Source organism: Suillus fuscotomentosus (genome assembly GCF_016647785.1).
Source record: "Suillus fuscotomentosus strain FC203 chromosome Unknown F5891scaffold_270, whole genome shotgun sequence".
In the NCBI taxonomy this organism is placed as follows: domain Eukaryota; kingdom Fungi; phylum Basidiomycota; class Agaricomycetes; order Boletales; family Suillaceae; genus Suillus; species Suillus fuscotomentosus.
Window position 1 is genome coordinate 1 of NW_024539782.1, and position 19384 is coordinate 19384.

The 19384-nt window shown below is 48.0% G+C and overlaps 1 protein-coding gene across 1 annotated transcript; it reads left to right on the plus strand.

Annotated features, from left to right (window-relative positions):
- Window positions 1-18639: 18639 nt before the first annotated feature.
- Window positions 18640-19384, plus strand: F5891DRAFT_1178065 (uncharacterized protein; the record flags this gene model as incomplete). Its single annotated transcript, XM_041365796.1, has 2 exons — window positions 18640-19118; window positions 19180-19384. The coding sequence occupies one exon, from the start codon at window positions 18640-18642 to the stop codon at window positions 18988-18990; it is 351 nt and encodes a 116-aa protein (XP_041216598.1). The 3' UTR covers window positions 18991-19118; window positions 19180-19384.

Genomic DNA, 19384 nt, shown 5'->3' on the forward strand with positions numbered 1-19384 from the left:
GTATACATTGCCCCAGCGATGTCACACCAGAGTCGATCTGCGGTGTACAACTCTTCGCCTTCCATCGTCCAGCTCCTTATCATCTGTCCCCGCCGACATCGCCCACGGCCTTCCGTTATCCTCATTTGTGGCTTACTTCACCAATGACCATCTTCTTCGGTCTGGGTCTTCGCCCGTTTTCAAGGCACTTCCCTCGTCGTGATGATCCGAAGTTTGACGCTACGTTCGCGCGTCGCTGCTGTTTATCAAAGCCACGCAAGAAATTGTGGTACGATATAGCTTAAACCAGTTCGCCCTGAGCGTTCAGAGATGGTTTTTTGCTTGTATGAAAGTGTTCAATGCCGACACGGCCAACAGCAGGATATCCCTCACCGGCAACAGGAGACGAAGAAGAAGTGTTCCGAGACCTCATGTTTCGAACTTATGTCTGACCTCCTGGCACGTTCACCCTCCGGCTGCTTCTGCTTCGTCGCCCTCATCCAAATTGCCTGATATTGACCTAGAGCAGGCCTCTCTGCCATTCCTCGGATCGGGCACACCTTTTTACCAATTTTACACAGACTTCCTGGCACTATACGACGCTATCTCTTTCTCACACCCAACCTTCGCATCCCTTCTCCTTCCACCTCTCGCGCTAACCTATCCCATCGACTATCGTCGGATACTATGGGCGGACTTTGCGCATGTGCTGCGTACTGTACGTACCCTGTGGATCAGGTCATCGCAGGGGATCTCAGAGATTTCCTGTACCCGATCGAAAAAGGCGAAATGATCGGAAAATACGCTGGTGCGCTTCTCCAAGGATCAGTGGATGGATTACTGCGCCTTGTTGCGGTACACCACGTGGCATGCAATATCTGGCCTGATCTTCGGTCCGAGGAAGTTGGGGCTGAGCAAGAGGATGCGGCCAAGATGCTGTTGAAGATGTTGGTCGAGAAAGGAGATGGACGCGTTGTGCGTGAGGTGCTGAGATATCGACAGGTTCGTGAAGAAACGGTTGTTTATCCCCCTGCTTGTTTTGAAACAAGTGGGGAATGGATAGCAGACCGAGCAGAATTTGCCCGGCAGGCGTTGGGCAGCGAGTTGCATGCGAGACTTGAGGGTGTATTTTATGGTTAGTGTGAGTTCTTTGACGTGTATACATTGCTGTTGCATATTCTAACAATCAGATAGAATATTGAATGTTCAAATGAGATATATGAATTACATGCGGGTGTCCGTGTAATATTTATCACACAGCAAGATGTATTGCATACCACCTTTGGGGATTCCTGATGTAGACGATGGTGATAAAATGAATCGGGAACATTGCTTGGGAAGAATGTCCGTCGTGAGATTTCGAGGTCAACGCACGAGAACAATACAAGGTGTAACACTCACTCCTTGATGATCATGATGAGCACTCCGCACTGAGCCCACCCCTTATCACCGTGAGATCTTGGCGTAAAATTGTATAGCTATAGTTGGGTCGTGTTCCCGGATCTGATTATATTCCAGCGTCAGTCAGAAGGCACAGGATAATGAAACAGATTCCAAATAGGTTGTGTTACAGATTGAACGGGCCATGTTTGATTGATTTTACTAGTAGATGATCATAGATGATGCAGTGCACTGAGTTCTTGGTGGGCTTATCTCAGTAGAGAAATCTGATGATGATCGTGATTGGGGACAACGAGGCGGGGGATGTTGATGTGCGGAACGATAACTAGTCGTAGATCTTTGTCTCGGCTTAGACATAAAGCAATCTATTTTTGGTAATCGGTCATACGCCGAGATGTTGACCAGCAACTTGATCAAATCATCGAATAATATTGTCATTAAAGTTCATCATTCAACGTCTTCGAAGGGACTCTCTATGGCCCCATCAAGATGGGCTCGCCGTTCATGCTCATAAGAGATGAGAAGGTTCATGAGGTGTGCACGAAAGCCCTTTTCTACTTCTCCAACGAATGCAGATGGACTCTTACTATTCAGCTGATGATGTCGCAACGGCGAAGGACCTGCAATTCTTAGCAGTGCGTCACTTTCTTGCTGATGTGAGGAGGGTAATGCAACAACAGATTCTATCACGACATGCTGCCAGTACACATCCGGTGCGTACTACCGTCTGAACTCTTCTTGGCTGTTCTAACTTGACAGCTCAGTATCGATAGCTACATTCTGGGTAGGGTTTCTCAAGCTATTACCATCCGCTGCTAGACTTTGTTATCCAGATCTATGATTATGCTTGTTTATTTCACGAAGAGGTAATGCATTAGTTCATACACCTTTCGAATTATGGACTGATCATAATATGCTTGAATTCAAAGTTGACGTTCCTGCTTCAATCGCGCTGGACCAAGGTCAAAGGCCTCTATGTTATTGCACGATATCTCCCCTTTCTCATCCTCATCGTGTACCGGTATTGTACGTTCAACTCTAGTACACATCTCACCGATCATGAGTTGACGTACTGCGCTTCAGTGTACCTCATCCCGAATGAAAATCCCAATGTATGTGAATATGCAGTGAATTTGCCTGAGCGATGAATGCTTACTGTCTTTTACAGAAATGCAGGATGGTGATAAACATCTACTTATGTACGTGCATGGTACACGCTGCATGCACATCTTACCGAACGCTTCGCTGTCCTCTCACAGGTTTAAGCGTCATATTGGTCGCTTGTTCCGAACGTATGTCTCCTTTCCCTGAGATATACGTGCTCCTTATCCAATTCATCCAGTCTTGTTTTTGCTCAGAACATATGCGCTCTGGAAAAATAGTGGAATCGTACTCACAGTCATGTTGTCCGCCTTTTTTGTGAGTCCCTTCAGCCTCACCGTATTCCAGGCTCGTTGTAGATGCAGTACAGGTTCTGGTAGTTGCATCGATCGCTGTTAATGTCGTCTCTGTCGAGGTCTCACATGGTTTGCGCCTACCTCTTACCACTATTTGCGCATATTCACTGCACTTTCGCAGTTACGATCAACACGATGCAGGGCATCCGAGGCTGGTACCGGTCTTCATCCGGTCCTCAAGTTTCCACAACGTTTCTTCTTTTGTTTGGGTTTCAACTAGGTTTGTCACCAGAAACCGAAAGCACGCGCGCTGATCGATGTTCTCCTCAGGAATCGCCTCCCTCACAATCACACGTGCCGTACAGAGGTGGCGGGCGGTGAATTGCCCTCTGTACGACGTCCTGGTGAAGCATAACATATTTTACTATACATGCGGCCTGCGTAAGTTAGGACACACATATTCGTGCTCACCGAATGATGGTTCTTGTTCCGATAGTCCTCTCAGCCATTAACGTCCCAATGCGGGTGTTGTTGTCAAAGGTGTGTAAAACCCAATTACCCTTCAATATGATTGAGTTAATGATTTTCTGCACACCCAGACTGCATACCCCCTTGCCTTCGAAGTGTATGTACCTGCTTGATAATTCCTAGTCACAACACCAACCACGCCTACAGTTTTGAGTTCTATTTCCTCGCGATCTTGGCCACGCGCATGCACCTCTTTCTCTGGCAGACCGGCCAGCAGACGTACGGCTCTGACACCCTCGTACATATTCCTATGTCCGACGTGTTACCTGCAGACTCTACGGTTACTACAGTGTGATGTCTCATCGCACGGTTTATTCGGCGTCGTTCGTGGAGTGAGGCTTGAACTGAACGAGATGATCGTGGGGTGGGTTGGGTTGGGTCGAGATGTGCTTAATTTATAGGACTGCATTTTTTTGTCGTACACAGGCGGGAGGTACATTTGGATGGACTGGTCTATTTATCATCCATGGGTACTGCGAGCAGATAACAATCAGAATTTAGGATTCAAACGTGCTGGAGCCAGAAGCATGGCTTGATGGCAATGTTATGTAATGAAGCGCCATGACTTTAGCACATCAAGACCCTAAAACCTCACCGGGATCCTTTTTTTTTCCGAACCGAAAGGGAATATGGCGTCTTTGTGCACTGGTCGTGACGGAATCCTTTTTGAGTCCCTGGTGCCGCGGTGTGAAGTTCAGAATGCGGTGAGCAGCACTGTAATACTGTGTGGTGTGGTCTAATAATAGCTCCAGAAGTTCCAGAACACGTGTATTTTTTTTATCGCAAGTTGTTTTCACTTGCTTGTTGAGGAAAACTCAAGGTTTGCAAGCAGGTGGTGTGGCGGTGCCGTGTTTGAGCCGCGCTGATCGTTACCACGGAATCTTGGCGCAAATATTTCGTTTGGACAATCCTTCCAGCACGAAGATGCCAAATTGCCAACGTTGCTGGTACAGCTAGTTTTTCGGCAGAATCGGAACGGGGCTAGCGTGATGCCAATGCTAAAATATGGGACGTTTGCATACGGGATCACAACATCGCCGAGTCTTGCCCAATCCTGTTACTTCCTCAGTCAACCCAGTTATGTAAGTACAAATTTGACTTCTCAGTCTCCCTACTAGCTTTCGTCATATTGATGCAGGACATCACACGTTTAGCCCCTAACCTAGCCATGGGCGCTGGTGTCATTGTACGTAGAACCTTTTTATCCACGTGTCAAAATCCTTCAGACTTTGTCGGGAACGAGTTACTTCCAGCCCGACTCCACGAGCGCTTGGTATGTACCCGTGATGAGATAAAATACTCATCTATTTCATTCTTTCTTGGTCGTTTCTTCTGCACATCATGGGTCTCTTGTTGGCTACGTTTTTGGCCGTTCTCGTGCTGCCCAGTTTAGTTCGTTGCATGACACAGCAGGCCTTTCAACATCTTCCATCTGTGCCAATCGTGAAGTTAGATGATGCGTTATTCACCGGCACGTTCATTGGCGATGCGGCGCAATTCTTAGGCATTCCCTTCGCTGACCCCCCGTCAGTATGACCATCACGATCAAATATTGATTGACTCAATGTCTGGCAGTATCGGGAGCCTTCGCTTCCAGGTCCCTCAACCAGCGCCTTCTTATGAGGGTTCACACACTGCAGTAGCCTATGGTCCCGCCTGCCCCCAACAGAAGTTACCAATACGAAGAGGGATAGGCCAAGTCATCACTGAATCAAGCGAAGATTGTGAGTGTTTAAAGTCCAGCTTCATGCCATTTATGTGAACTATTTGCTCTCAGGTCTTACGCTCAATGTATTCACGCCTGCCGTCATACTCCCTGGATCAAAACTGCCGGTAGTTGTGGTCAGTCTTAGTAGCATCTTGTTTCAATGTGACTGAGACCCAACTGCAGTATATATTCGGTGGTGGTTTTGAAACCGGGAGTAGTCAATCGTGAGTTATCAAACATATTTGTGCATCGAGATGATGAATTACAATACATGCATACAGAGAGTTCGGTAATATCACAGTCCACAAGTCATTGAAAATGCACGAACCAGTTATCTACGTTAGCATGAACTATCGGTGATGATTGTTCCGTCCTCTCACATGCTTGTTCTGACAGCGACGTGTCGCAGCTTGAGCGGTAGGTTACCTCATAGATATTGAACTTTACTTACATCAGTGTAGCTTGGGGATTCCTAGCGAGCAAAGAAGTCAAGCAGGCTGGGATCGGAAACTTAGGCCTCCGAGATCGTGAAGTCTGATTTCTTTTGACTTTCTTTGAACTAATAATTCCGCCAGAGCGACTTGCACTTCACTGGGTCCAAAGATATATCAGCTCGTTTGGCGGAGATCCAGCGAAGGTGACTATGTGAGCGTCCCTTTAATGGTGTATGTGTGACTTTGATGAACTTCGATACCACCAAGATGGGGCGAAAGTGCCGGAGCGATATCTGCTGCTCTCCAGATGCTCGCTTATGATGGTAACAATGACGATCTCTTCCGCGCGGCATTTATGCAGTCAGGGTCCCCGACACCTATGGGCGATATCACTAATGGTCAACGATACTATGACTTTCTTGTTGATGCGCGGCAGCATGATCATTTGTGTCGGTGCGCCAGTGATACTGATGTAATAGACACAGGAAGTGAAACCGATTATGCAAATTGCAACACTCACCGTGCTTATCCCAAACGGTATCGTTTTGATAAACGGTGATCGAGGATTGCTCTCGCCAACAATTTCCAGTCACCGGTACCACCAGGGTGAAAGGTCGCAGGGCCAGTTGTCACTCGTGAAACTTCAAGTTCGTACCACTTCGATATGTGGAAGTCATGGGACTAGGGAGGATTCAAAATACAGCATTGAAATTGGGAAAAAGATGAGCCTACCGGTCGAGTACATGCAAGAAGCTTCAGCTTTAAGCTCAAGTTGCAACGTAGACATACTTATCGAAGGGCCGAAGACCTCGAGTTCGAATGAAGAAAATGTGGAAGCGAGGATCTCGTAAGTTGGCAAATAGGTCTTAGCCGAGCGCATCATTGTGTCACAGCACTTGATCTGTGCATCAAACACGAGGATAACTTTGTATACACGTTAAGTACACCCTCAAATCAAATTTTGATTTGATTTGACACTTCCGAGTCTCAGCAGCTCCCACCGTCTCAGCGTCAACCACTCACATTGGTGCTTGGAGTGTGCACTTCGTGTAAGTCGGTTTCAATTCGTGAGTGCTCTTCCGTTAGGCAAAGTTTGGCCACTCACTTCATCGCAAAGATCATCAGAAAACTTTGGAAGACGTCACCTTCCGCATACTCAGCTGGCCTGCATCGAACAGAGTTGAGGACAGGCCTCCCCTGGGCCAGCAAGCTTTTCCTTCAGTGCAAGATTGCCCGTTCTAATCCAAAATCACGGCAGGCGCTCTCACATACATTGTCCACGATCTGTTTGTAGTGTAGGCGCCGGACGCTGAAAATGACCTCCGCAATCAGTAAGAAGCAACAGACGCCGGTTGTCGCTCCCCGCCATAAGATGCGAGGCCATACCCATGGCGTACGAGGTGTCGCGTATCTGCGTTGTGGGCAACGGATCATCACATGTTCTGGTGATGGCTCACTCCGACTATGGGACCTGCAGAGTGGCACACAGATAGGTCACGATTGGCGAGATGGCGAGGATGAGGACGAGGAGATCGGAGTGACTGCCATAGCATTGTCTCCGAATGGTGATACTGTTGGGAGCGGATACCTTGATGGGAAAGTGAGATTATGGGATGTCAAAACGGGGAAGGTCACTGCTAAGTGGACAGGACATACTCGATTCGTGCTGGCAGTGTGCTGGAGTCCAGATGGTACGCGAGTGGCGAGTGGATATCATGATGGGACGGCAAGGATGTGGGCCCTTGAGACCGGCGACTCAGAAACTATCCTTGGCCCAATCAAGACTGGGCATCAGTGGGTGTGGGCTATAATATACTCACCGGACTCAACCAAAATTGCGACGTCGACAGGCGGATTCAACGAGAGTACAATCAAAATCTGGGAGGCCAAGACAGGCGAGCTGCTCGCCATACTCGATCACGACCCATTGGCAGTCCACAGCTTTGCCTGGACATCAGATGAAAAGAAACTTATCTCCGGGTCATTCGATGGTTCAATTAGGGTCTTCGAAACCGCCACATGGCAGCAAATCGCAATCCTCCAAGGGCACAACAGCGTTGTCTACGCCATGTCCGTGTCTCAGAACAATTGCCTACTTGCGAGTGTATCATGTGATGAAACGGCGCGTCTGTGGAATCTCGACACCAACTTACCAGTTGGTCAACCCCTCCCACACAATAATCGTGTAGAATGTGCGGCCTTTTCTGCTAATGGGAAGCTACTAGTCACTGGTTGCTGGGACCAAAGTGCGTACGTATGGGACACCTACGCAATTCTCGAAGAAGCGGGCCTTCAAGACCTTTTGTCTCATTCCGATGTGAGTGAAAACAATCATCCACCTTAGATTCCTGTTCATATCTGCTCTTAGGAATTGCAGGGTGGACACGAAAAAAAGGTTCATAGCGTCCCATCATTCTTTGGTAAAGACCGCGCTAATACCCTGCTCGCAGGTCGCAGTTGGGAAGTCGTTGATAGATGTATGTGACACGTTTTCAACTTTCCTGGTAGATACTAATGCAAGTCCAAAATCTAGTCCGATGCTCGGCAGCGTCCAGACCAGCTCAAAAATACTCTTCAAATACCACGAGATTGTTTTGATGACATTCGAGACGGTGTTCATGTGCGCCTATCAGCATTTCAATTGATTGGTTCTTATTCTCACCTCCGTTTTCTCAGTCGCCTGTGATACGTGACACCTATGCTCGTTTCCCTGGTCACCGCACTCTCACACCTTCGGAGAGTCCACATGCACTCCTTGATGGCATTTCCGAGTCGTTGCCATTCAATCGCTCTCAGCCAAACAAAATCGAAATCCAGCACCACCAAAAGCCATATACTACTCCTCGCTATTATCCTAGTGTCAATGAGGCTGCTGTAGTCACAGCCAAACAGGTATGTGTACTTCTTAAGTTGTGTTTCCCAATGCCGAAGTCGAATCATCTCTGAAGGCATTCTTTGTTGCTCCACAGCCGAAGCTACATTGGGACAATACGAAACAAGCACAGCAGCCAGGCTCATCTCAAAATCAACCCCCGGCGTTACCATCACGCTCTCAGTCTGCCGCCACCTCCATACGTCCTCCGTCTGCTACTAGTACTTTCACGTTAGGTGCAACAGGTGCACGTTCAGAAACCGCTCTTATCATCAGAAAGCCTACACGGTGGACTCGTTTCTTGTTCTCTGTCTGCTGTGTATCTGCTGAACTCATTGATGGTCATCAATGAAGACAGTACGTGGACGAGTAGTTTATGTTCATACCTCGTTCTTTCTATTGCTATGTTGTAATTTTTATCGCTGGCATGTCAATACCCATCCTCACTTTCTATTCTTGTATTTGGATGACTTCCTTACCCTGCGTTCATTCAAAGGGAGTATTTAACCGTGTGTGCGTGCTTGATATTAGTCCCACCTCAAGACATCAATCAACCACTACGAATTTTTCGAGATTCACGCCGGGTACAGAGAATCAAGCGGCAATAACGGCAGGCATAGTTATATATCATCAACCAGACAGTCATCGTAGGCAGCAAGGTACTTACATTCCTTAATTCACCCCCTTTGATTTATGTCACCGAATGTACATTGCAAGTAGCGACTGCAGACACAATTTGGAAGCGCGTACAATACTTACCGAGTGGGCTTAACCAAGCACCTTGCCAATGAATAGAGCACTTGCCTCTTCCGTGAGGTTACAGAGAAGTCTCGTCTTGTCTTGAGAGCACCTCTTGAAAACGCGCTTCCACTCTGCCGGTTTAAAAGGTCTGGCTTTCCCACAGCGAATTGAATCGAGACGTCGCTGAAACCAGAGCTCGCACGAAGTATTCCAGTAGCCCGTCCACGGGCCGGATTTATCGAATACATTGGGCCGTGGCCACCAGGACATCGTCGTCCACTGCTTTCGTCTACCGTCTTCCACTAAAAGGTCGTCGAGAGGTCAGAATAAGTTTCGAGTTCTCACATGAAATTTTGAGGTTTACCTGCAACGTAATATACACCACAGATCAGATCCACTTCATCATCGGTAAGGATATCATCCCATGCTGTCCAGGTTACTCCATCGCTGGTGGACGAGGGAAATCGTTTAGCTTCTCCGAAAAGCCTTACATCTGAGGATGGCCCATTGACGAGGCCTAGACGTTCCTCAAAAGACGCTTTGCATAACCGCCACAGGATGCCTCCTCTGAGAAGTGCAGCACGTGCGTGGGGGTGCTTCAAAAAATCATCACGTTGTAGTTCGTAAGTTTTGTAGGTGTATGCGTTGGGCTGAAATGAGGATGGTCGACTGAAATCTTCGAATACAGTCTCAGGACGGGGCAGTTCATGAGGAGGATTAGGGGATAGCGCTAGCGTGAAGAATGGGATCCCCAAATCGACGAATTCTCCGATGAGGTCTTCCAACGAAGGTCCCCAATTGTTCCTAACAACTTGAACGACTGTCGTAGCGTGCGGGACGACGAGAGTCCATGACCGGATGTAACGTTTGTCTGAAGGGATGATGGAGTAGACAGGCGGAGTGAATTTGGCTTCATAGACAAATCTGAAGGTAGTATATAAGACTTTCTTCAAAGAATAATTGGAGTCATGCAGGTCCCATAGTGCAGGGGGTATAGGGGTGCCCTCCTTCACATGCAAGAAGATATGCCGAATGGATGCAACATTGTCTTCATCTTGTAATTGGGCATCTTTCTCTGCCATATACCTGCGCACCTCAGAGATGGCGGGTGTTGTTTCATCATGCATATCCTCATAGCTCGGGAGAAGCTCCAAAATCCACTGTGGACAAGGCTTTATGCCGTACCTTGTGCTCAAGATGGTCTCCAGATATTGTGGGGGTGACTTTTTGCCCCCGTCAATGTCATGGTCCTCCTCAGAACTGTCAGGTGTAGCAACGCTCTGTGTTTCTGGAATCGCAGGGCCTGGATCTGCAGTACGATCTGTTGCCAATTCTACGTGCTCTCGTGGAACGCTCTTAGATGGCACGGTCTGCACATCCTCCAAGAACTCATCGAAGGTGGAGTACGAGCAGGGTTGAACCGTGCGGGAGGATTCACTGCCCATCGAGTGTTGTGGTTGTGGAGTTAGGGTCATCTTTAGTTGAGGTCGAGTTGGAGTGAGTAATTATGGCTGTGTAACAAGTTAACTACAGAGTGCACAGCGATAATGGTAGTGAGTTCGTACCTAGGCAATAAGTTTGGCCGACGGCAGATCGTTAGTGGTCAAATAATAAGGTTGGATTGTTCCTCTATGAATGGAATGAGATCGACTGGACTGCACGGTTAAACTTTTCAACTCGGTGTAAGCGACAGAATGCTTGGGAATGACTGGACTGCATCGACCAGAGATGGATTTATATACGTCGAACTACGGTCAAAGGGTACGGCGTGGAGTGTTAAGCGAGTGGCAAGCATTTAGAACATCAAAGGAAGAGAGTGACAGAAACAATGTACTTGTTGCCGTTTGTGTCAAAAAGTTGTCTGCTGAAAGGAACACAAGGTGTTGTACAATGTATGGGACGCACCTAAGTCGACAACTTGTATTGAAATAGACGCATACTATGCCTTCCTCGACTCTCAAATCAAGTATCCATTGGCATGACTTATGGTCGGTGCCTTTCACTGGTGATTAGAGTGCTGAGTTCGTCTGAACAACGCTAATCGTGAGTGACAACATCCTGTGAGTCACGATCTCTAAAGTGAAAGAAGATAAGCACGTCGGCTCACGTGGATTAACCTGTTTGAGTGGTCCGGAAATCATACACGGTCCACCATCTTCCTGAGTTTGGATCCCGACTATGCAACAGACAACGGTGACGCTCTACTAGTACCAGACGATGTATGGCCATACTGACCGGGTACGATGTGATGTAAGTACACCTGCTTGTTGGATGGCGCACCATTTCGTGTTCTTGGGGCAGCTCACTACAAGTATGGGACTTTGGGAGCAACGCACAGATAGGCGACGACTGGATGAAGGAGAGGGACAAGACTGCCCAGTGATGACCATGACATTGGGCAACCATTCACTTTGCGAGCGGAAGTGATGATAGGACAGTAGGCTGTGGGCCGTGAGACGGGGAAGGTCATCATGAATTAGATAGAACACGCTCGGTATGGGGAGTCACTGTGCTGGAATGCTGATGATGACTCATGAGCGAGTGTTGAGTGTATCCTGATTCCTTGAACCAAGCAGCAAAAATGCGGATGTCCAGGTCGGTGAATGCGTCCTTGCTCCAATCAAGACTAGCAAAGAACACGTCTGTGTTCGCAGCGATGTACTCGCCCGGCTCAAAAAAGAGTTTGCGACAGACGAATACAAGGAGAACACAGCGAGATCTGGGATGCAAAGACAGGTAAAAACTGCTCTTCAGAGTCAAACACGGTAAAAAATCAAATGCCTCCACGTCGCATGGCTTAGATATTCGACACCGCTAGTACTTGGTACCAGTAGATGAGGGTCACAAGCCTCCTTCCGGAATCCGAGCGCATCGGATGGTGGAACAGCGCCACTGCGGAATCTTGACAAGCGCATCAAACTTGTGGACGATGATCATCGTGCTGCACGGAGATGTATTAATTACATAAGCTGCACAAAGAACCTTGCCTAATAGGTATTAGTCAGGCTCGGAGGCCTTAGCTCAACTCGAAGGCCTCATGATCAAACGCTAGTATGCGAATCGGCGTAGCCCGCATATATATATTAACATATAATCTCAGATTCTGAGTTCGAGTCTCACGTCCTTTCATCCATCTCCAGGATGAACACAGAGAAGAGTGAGAAGGGAGGTTTTTATCAACCTTCTACTAGTAAGGAGCTGCTTCCGCACCCTCCAGGTCTAGTCCAAGCCCGGAGGTATTCAACGGGGCCCATCTTCCGCAAGTTCCTGGTTCTTGGAAGCTTTTCCCTTGTTTTTTTCCTACTCTACAATACTCACTCTATCTCCTTCCTTGGTTTGAAGAAAGACAAGAAGTACTCTGAATCGTATGACAGTTACATAAAGCGGATCGAGGAGGGTTATCTGTGAGTACGAACTTCATGCTGCCATCCGGGTCTTAATTTATTGTGGTCTGTAGTGCCGTTCCATCTGCGGAGTCTGCGCTTGCGGCCTCGCGTGACTACGCCACACACCCACATTTAGCTGGCGCGGTGGAAGACTTCCAGGACGCAAAGGACATTCTTGCGCTCTTCCAGTCCGAGTTTGGTATCTCTACGCCTACTACCGAGCCCATATACCCAGCAGGCTCCCCTGAGTCCCGCGAGGCAACTCTTAGCACAACCTCTAAGCTTAGCAAACCGGCCGCATGGGTCGATATCTATTACCCAGTCATGAACACAGGGAACGCGGATGGCATGGTTGTGGAACTGCTCAGTGAGAGTGACCAGCCCATATGGAAAGCCGACCTGGTTGAGGATGGTGACCCTCGTGACGAGACTGCTGCCAAGTACAAGCATTCCGTTCCACCCTTCCACGGTTTCAGCGCTGCTGGAGAGGCTATCGGCCAACTGGTGTATGCGAACTATGGTACCCATGACGACTATAACAAGCTCATTGGTGCTGGAGTGGACCTCAAAGGGAAGATCATCCTAGCTCGCTACGGTGCTAATTTCCGTGGTCTTAAGGTGAGCCGTGTGGCATATAATAATGACACAACAGATTGCTAATCTCAGACGACAAGGTACAAGGCGCGGCAGAGCATGGCGCAGTCGGTGTCCTGATTTACTCTGACCCTCGAGACGATGGGAGTGTCACCTTTGAGAACGGATATGAGCCATATCCCGCTGGTCCTGCTAGAAATCCCACATCAATTCAACGTGGCTCAGTTATGTACCTCTCTATCTACGCTGGCGATCCCACTACGCCAGGCTACCCTGCATATGAGAATGCAACTCGTGTTGAGCCAACTAACATTCCGAATATTCCAAGTTTGCCACTTTCCTGGGCCAACGCCAAACTTCTTTTTGAAGAGGAACTCGGCGGTGTCCCTGAGGGTACCAAGCTGAACGGGAGAGTTGGAAGCAGAAAAGTCAGGATGGTCAACGATGGTATGCGATTGCGATTACCAGTCGGATTGTCACTAAGCATAGTCGTGCAGTGGATGCCAAGGTCACGCCTATCTGGAATACCATGGTTGCAATTCCTGGTCACATTAAAGATGAAGTCGTCCTCCTTGGGTGCCACCGTGACGGTCAGTTGTGCAATCTGCCTGTGTAGTACGCACCTCATACTTCAACGTAGCTTGGGTTATGGGCGCTGCGGATCCCACATCTGGCACTGTCTCTCTTCACGAAGTTGTTCGCGGACTTGGGGCTCTTTACAAACGTGGATGGAAACCACTGCGCACCATTGTCATTGCCAGCTGGGATGCTGAGGAGGTCAGTGTGATCAGTTATCATCAGCAGCTCTCCTTATCCATAGATGTCACAGTACGGTCTCGTTGGAAGTACTGAGTGGGGCGAGGATTTTGCCGACTGGATCCAAGAGCATGTAGTCTCCTACGTCAATGTCGGTATGTTCTTCGTCCGTTTTGTGTATGTGCTCTCTGCTTAAAGTTGACGATAGACGTATCGGTTTCTGGTTCTCGCTGGTCTACATCTGCTTCCCCTTCTCTCGCCCACCTTATCCAGCGTTCCGCCCGAGACGTCCCTCACCCTACTGATGCCCAAAAGACCCTATGGGATGCTCATTTTGATATTGGTCCTTACGAAGGCCCTGTAGATGCCGAGTTTGCTCGTATGTGGGACAAAATGACCTCCGATGAACCACGAATTGGCCCACTGGGATCAGGAAGTGATTACACAGTCTTCCTGCAGAGACTCGGCGTTCGTCTCTTATCTAATACCCCTTCCGGGAACTCCACTCATTGTGCCATTGCAGGTTGCCAGCTCCGACCAGGGCTTCGGTAATACTCCGACAGACGCGCCTTACCACTACCACTCTATCTATGACTCGCAGATGTGGCAAGAGGTGTACGCAGATCCTGGTTTCTACAAGCATGTTTGTTATACATTTATCCTCGTACTCCCCGATCTTACCTGTGACTAGGTTGCTGTCGCGCAGAATCTGGGTCTGTTGACATTGCGTCTTACGGATTCCTTAATCCTCCCTTTAAACACCACTCAGTATGCACTTGAGCTTGACTCCTACGTCGACACGTGAGTGTTAGCAAATGAAGTCACATTATATATCTTGCTAATCCTTTCCAGTGTCATCAAGTCTACTTACCGTGAAGAGATTCTGCCAGACCTTTTCCCTCTTAGAAGGGCCATTGCAAAGCTGCAGGACGCAAGCTTTAAGCTTGATGAGGAGAAAGCTGCTGCCGAGAAGGCTTTCCATAAGGCTTTGAAGAAAATCAGTCGTGCTCGCAATCCCCGTGCTATTCGGCGGATCATTCGATGGATCAAGGAGCATCTCGGTATTAGTGCACCGGAAGTCCAGGACTTGAGGTTTGGCGCATTCAAATGGATGTCGTCTATGACAGAGTCGAGTTTCTCGGAAGCGCATATCTGCGAGTCGCGTGGCAAAGGCCCGTTATCTGATTTCATACGGGCAGCTAAGAGAGTCAGAACCGCCAATCAGAAACTCATGGCGTTTGAGCGTGGATTTATCTCTGAGGATGGCATTAAGGATAGGGAATGGTACAGACATCTGGGCGTTGCTCCCGGGAAACACCTTGGTAAGCCTCTGTGGTACTGCTGTGCAGTCTGGCTAATGATTTCAAACAGGGTATGCGCCAACTACACTGCCAGGCCTGACAGAAGCTATTGTTTATGACGAGGATCGCGAACTTGCCGAGCATGAGGCTGCTCGACTGACCGCACTCATTGAAAACCTCGCGGATTTTCTCGAGGTTTAAAGCAGAGTATACTACCACTTGTAGGCTTCCAGGCCAGCAAACATGAAATTCACCATGCACCTGCTTTCTTAGATACTGCCCAGCGTCGGTCTAGTGAATTTGATGACTTAGTAGCGGCAACCGAAGGTGCATATATTCCCCGTCGAACTTGTATCTGCGTTAAGTTCTTGTGCAGTCGCAACTAGACTTGCGACCGCGGTGCGCGACTCAACGTTTCCCGACACTCTTTTGAAAAGCCGTTAGTGATGGTCAATGATCTTGAGTAGGTAAGCAGACATCGTAGTTCGTAGGTATGTATGTGACATGGGATACATACACAGTAGGACCAGGCCTGCACTGCACATAACTAAACACCATATATCACCGTCGAAAATTGGTCTCCAAACTGCAACTCAGATACATCCGTCAGTGTATGAATATGCGATTGTCCTTCACTCGCTCGTAGGTTGAAAAGGATCCGAGAGGCTAGAACACTGTGGATGACGATCTGCGGACTGGTGACATGATACACAATCAGTTGGTGATGCAGTTGTTCAAGTTGATGTACTCACGAGTCTGTGATGGAAACCCATGTGACCTGTATTCAACAATAAGCACATGGATGGATGGCCAGGTATACTGCAACGCACCGGAGGAGCCATGGTCAAAATTATGTTAAACGATGATACGACTTGATAGTAGGATGTCAACACACGGGCCAGTTTCGGCGAACAGAATAATCTTACTCATGATGCAGATCATATATCTCGCCGAGTCGTTGAAGAACGTTCTTTGAAGTAGTCCGACGGCATTGCCGTACTTGCTGAATCTGATGTACAACATCAAGCAAAAGAGGACTAATTATGCATGAGTCTAAGAATATTCTTGAAAGACGAGACGCCTGACCCAGTTCGTACAGTAACAGAGCAGCGTACTCGTAAACGTTATTTCTGCCGCCCACGAAAAGACAGTCGCCCGGATTCGCTGTCCACCTCGTATGAGTATGATTGTCACAAAAATCAAAGATTGCATCACAAACGTATATTAATAGAGGTCGTGTTTTTGGAATTGAAGATCAGGGGAGTGTCAGATATGATATAAGAGACCGCGAAACAAACCTGGCAGTGGTTCAGCGTCAAGCCTTTTATGGTGAAAAGTGAACGAAAAACATACGACGGGAAAAACAATAAGGAATGCCAGCAGACGCTTACTGTTCCAGGAAGCGTAAATCCTCGTTATGAGCAAGCCTAGAGGTAAAATGTCAATACCGGGAGCTCATTTAGGACATGACATACCTTCTGCGGCTAGAATACAGATGATATGCAACACTGCGTAAGGGTTGGATGAGAAAAGTAATGTAACGTAGACTGTGCACGCTAACCGTTGGACGCTTGTCCAAATCTAACACACTACGGGATTGTTATAAACATTAGGGTATTGAAGGGCTGTAATCGCTCACACTTTCACCAGGATAGTACTGTGTTCGAAGCGCACCTATCCATCAGCCGTGAGGGTTGTCACAAAAAGCGAGTTAGAACATGTGTAGCTCACCCGTGAATGTCATCCCAATGGCGAAAAATGGCAAGTATCGTGATACAGTGAACACAAATCGCACGAAATTCCATCTACGGTGCCAAACCCACTGTGACTTTGGGACAGTCATCAAATGATTCAATAATCGGTGCACCACACGCACCTCTATCTCTAGGGTAATGAAATAATCAAAAATCTAAGTAAGGATATCAGCATCACATATCCCCGAGTTCAAGTCAGCTAATGCGCTCACTAAAATAGCAAACATTCCAACTGGGTATTCAGTCAGCCACGATATCTGTGCAAGCATGAGATATGATCCGTACCATTGAAGTACTGGGCGTAAGGGTTAATCAGAGTTATTTAGAGCTCGACTCATTGCGCACCTTAGATGCCTGGATGCCAGCGTTGACGAACAAAGCAGTAGGGTGATCCATCATGCGTCAAGTTTGTGGAAAGCAAATCAACGCTCTCGTTGTTCGTTACGCGCAAGTTTACCATTTAAGCACACACAACTGACAGCTGTGTTACGTTTACACATCACTTTCATGCTAAGACACGCCAAGTATTGCAACACGGATCAACGCCCATGTCGATCAGTAGCCTAGGAGTCAAGGAGTGATTGTGAATCGTGATATGAGTGACAAGGCTGTAGAACTCAGATCAACAATCAATTCATTCATGACGATGCGCTACCAACGCCACCGTACTGCCTTCAGTAGCTTACCTGCAACTTGTGAGAAAGCAAGGTAGACCTAGTCTTCACCGTATTCTGTGGGAAGTGTAATGGGAATACATGCCCACTACTTTATACAAGAGGGTTTTTACCTGGCCTCCTGCTAACAAGTAGTGACATTGCAACATGGAGGACGCCAAACATTGAACGCATGGTAGCACACCGCAACGGGAGTATTTTACGTAAACTTCATTGCTTCGATGTCATTTTAAATATAACGCTATAGGTGGCAGTGTTCGGATTCTGCATCGTTTTTAACAAGTATGGCTACCATACTAACTGTGGCTAGTCGTTTCGAACAAGCCGATCTCACCGCTTCTTGTTGCTGTGAGCTTGGTCGCTGGCACAAATGGGATTAGCCTACTCACCTCTAAATTGCATGACAATTCGGTGTGCGACGTGCACACCTAACTTTGAGTGTCCCTACGATGGATGCTTCGACTACTGCGTCTACATCAAGAAGGGAACCATCCCCTCTTGCAACTACTCCGCCTCCAGAAGACTTGATTGTGTCACCACCCGCAAGGCCCATTCCTAGATTCAGACCTCGCCCCATCAAACGTACCGCTCAACATGCTCCTTCAAGTTCGAGTGCTCATGTTCCTTCTGCACCCACTCTACCTCCTGCACGAGCATTGACTCCTTCTGACTATTTGCTGAAGCCCGCATCAGTTTCCACTGTGTCCCATACCGTAGTGCCCAAAAAGCGTCCATCTACGGAGTTTCTGGCTGATAGCGACAGCCCACTGACCCGACGCGGAATCAGTTGCTCCTTCTCCAGCAAAATGTCCAAAACCAAGCAGGCAGGCCAAGGCAGGCGAGAACAGCAAGAGTACTGGTAAGAAACGCAAGGGCCAAAAGTAACTTCGGCATTCTCTGGTACGACATTTCTTGACCCACAGCCCTAGGTAAGCAATATGCCTCCGCTCAAAGGATATTTATGTAAAAGTTTGACAGATATTCCAGCTGAAGTAGTAGTCCAGGATGTTTTTGAGGTTACACGCGCTATCAAAATGGTCAGTCCTTATCTTAACATTGGCACTGATGAATGTCTGACACATATTGTTATTGCCGCGACCTACTAGGCCATACAATGGTTCCCGGTGTAATTCCTAAAGGCACCTTGTTGTATCATGGAGCTGTCAATAACACAATCCCTACGGTTCCCGATTGGACAGCCACAGATCCAGAACACTCCATCCTCTTCTGCAATGGCTCTCCCGATACAGGATGTTGGCACTTGACACTTGCAGCAACTCGTCCCCTCAAAATCCTTTACTTTGATGGGACTAGCGCAGCTAATACCCTAATTGGCCCTCTTGATACTCAGGATATCATTGCATGGGGAGTATCAAGACCTGATTGGCGGTTTGAGGAGGACCAGTGCCTCGTGGACTTGTGCAAATGGGGAGCACTGTATGCTGTCGATGGTTATGTTCGATAAGCCAATTTATCTAGCAACATCTCATCTAGCGCGTGTTCGGCCAATGCTGGAGCAGCGAATTTACAGTTTCAAAAACAAAGTGCCCTGTTTCGTTAGCAGGAGGTGGCTCGTCAAGCCGCCAAGAACAGGTGCGTTCCATGTCACTGTACTGTGTTTTTCTTTCTCATTCGTCGGTATGGCATACATCAGTCCCCGTCTTGCATTGGAGTTTATCAAAGGCCTCAGCTAAATGAATAGGCTACGAACACGCCCGCTCGGCCAAGTTGATACTACGAATCCTTTCGATCTCGTTTTGTTTCTAGGAATTTGTACACCATCATACATCGCACTTTCTAGACAATGACGCTGGCACCAACACTGACTGGTTTCACAGTAATTCAGACTGAAAGCCACA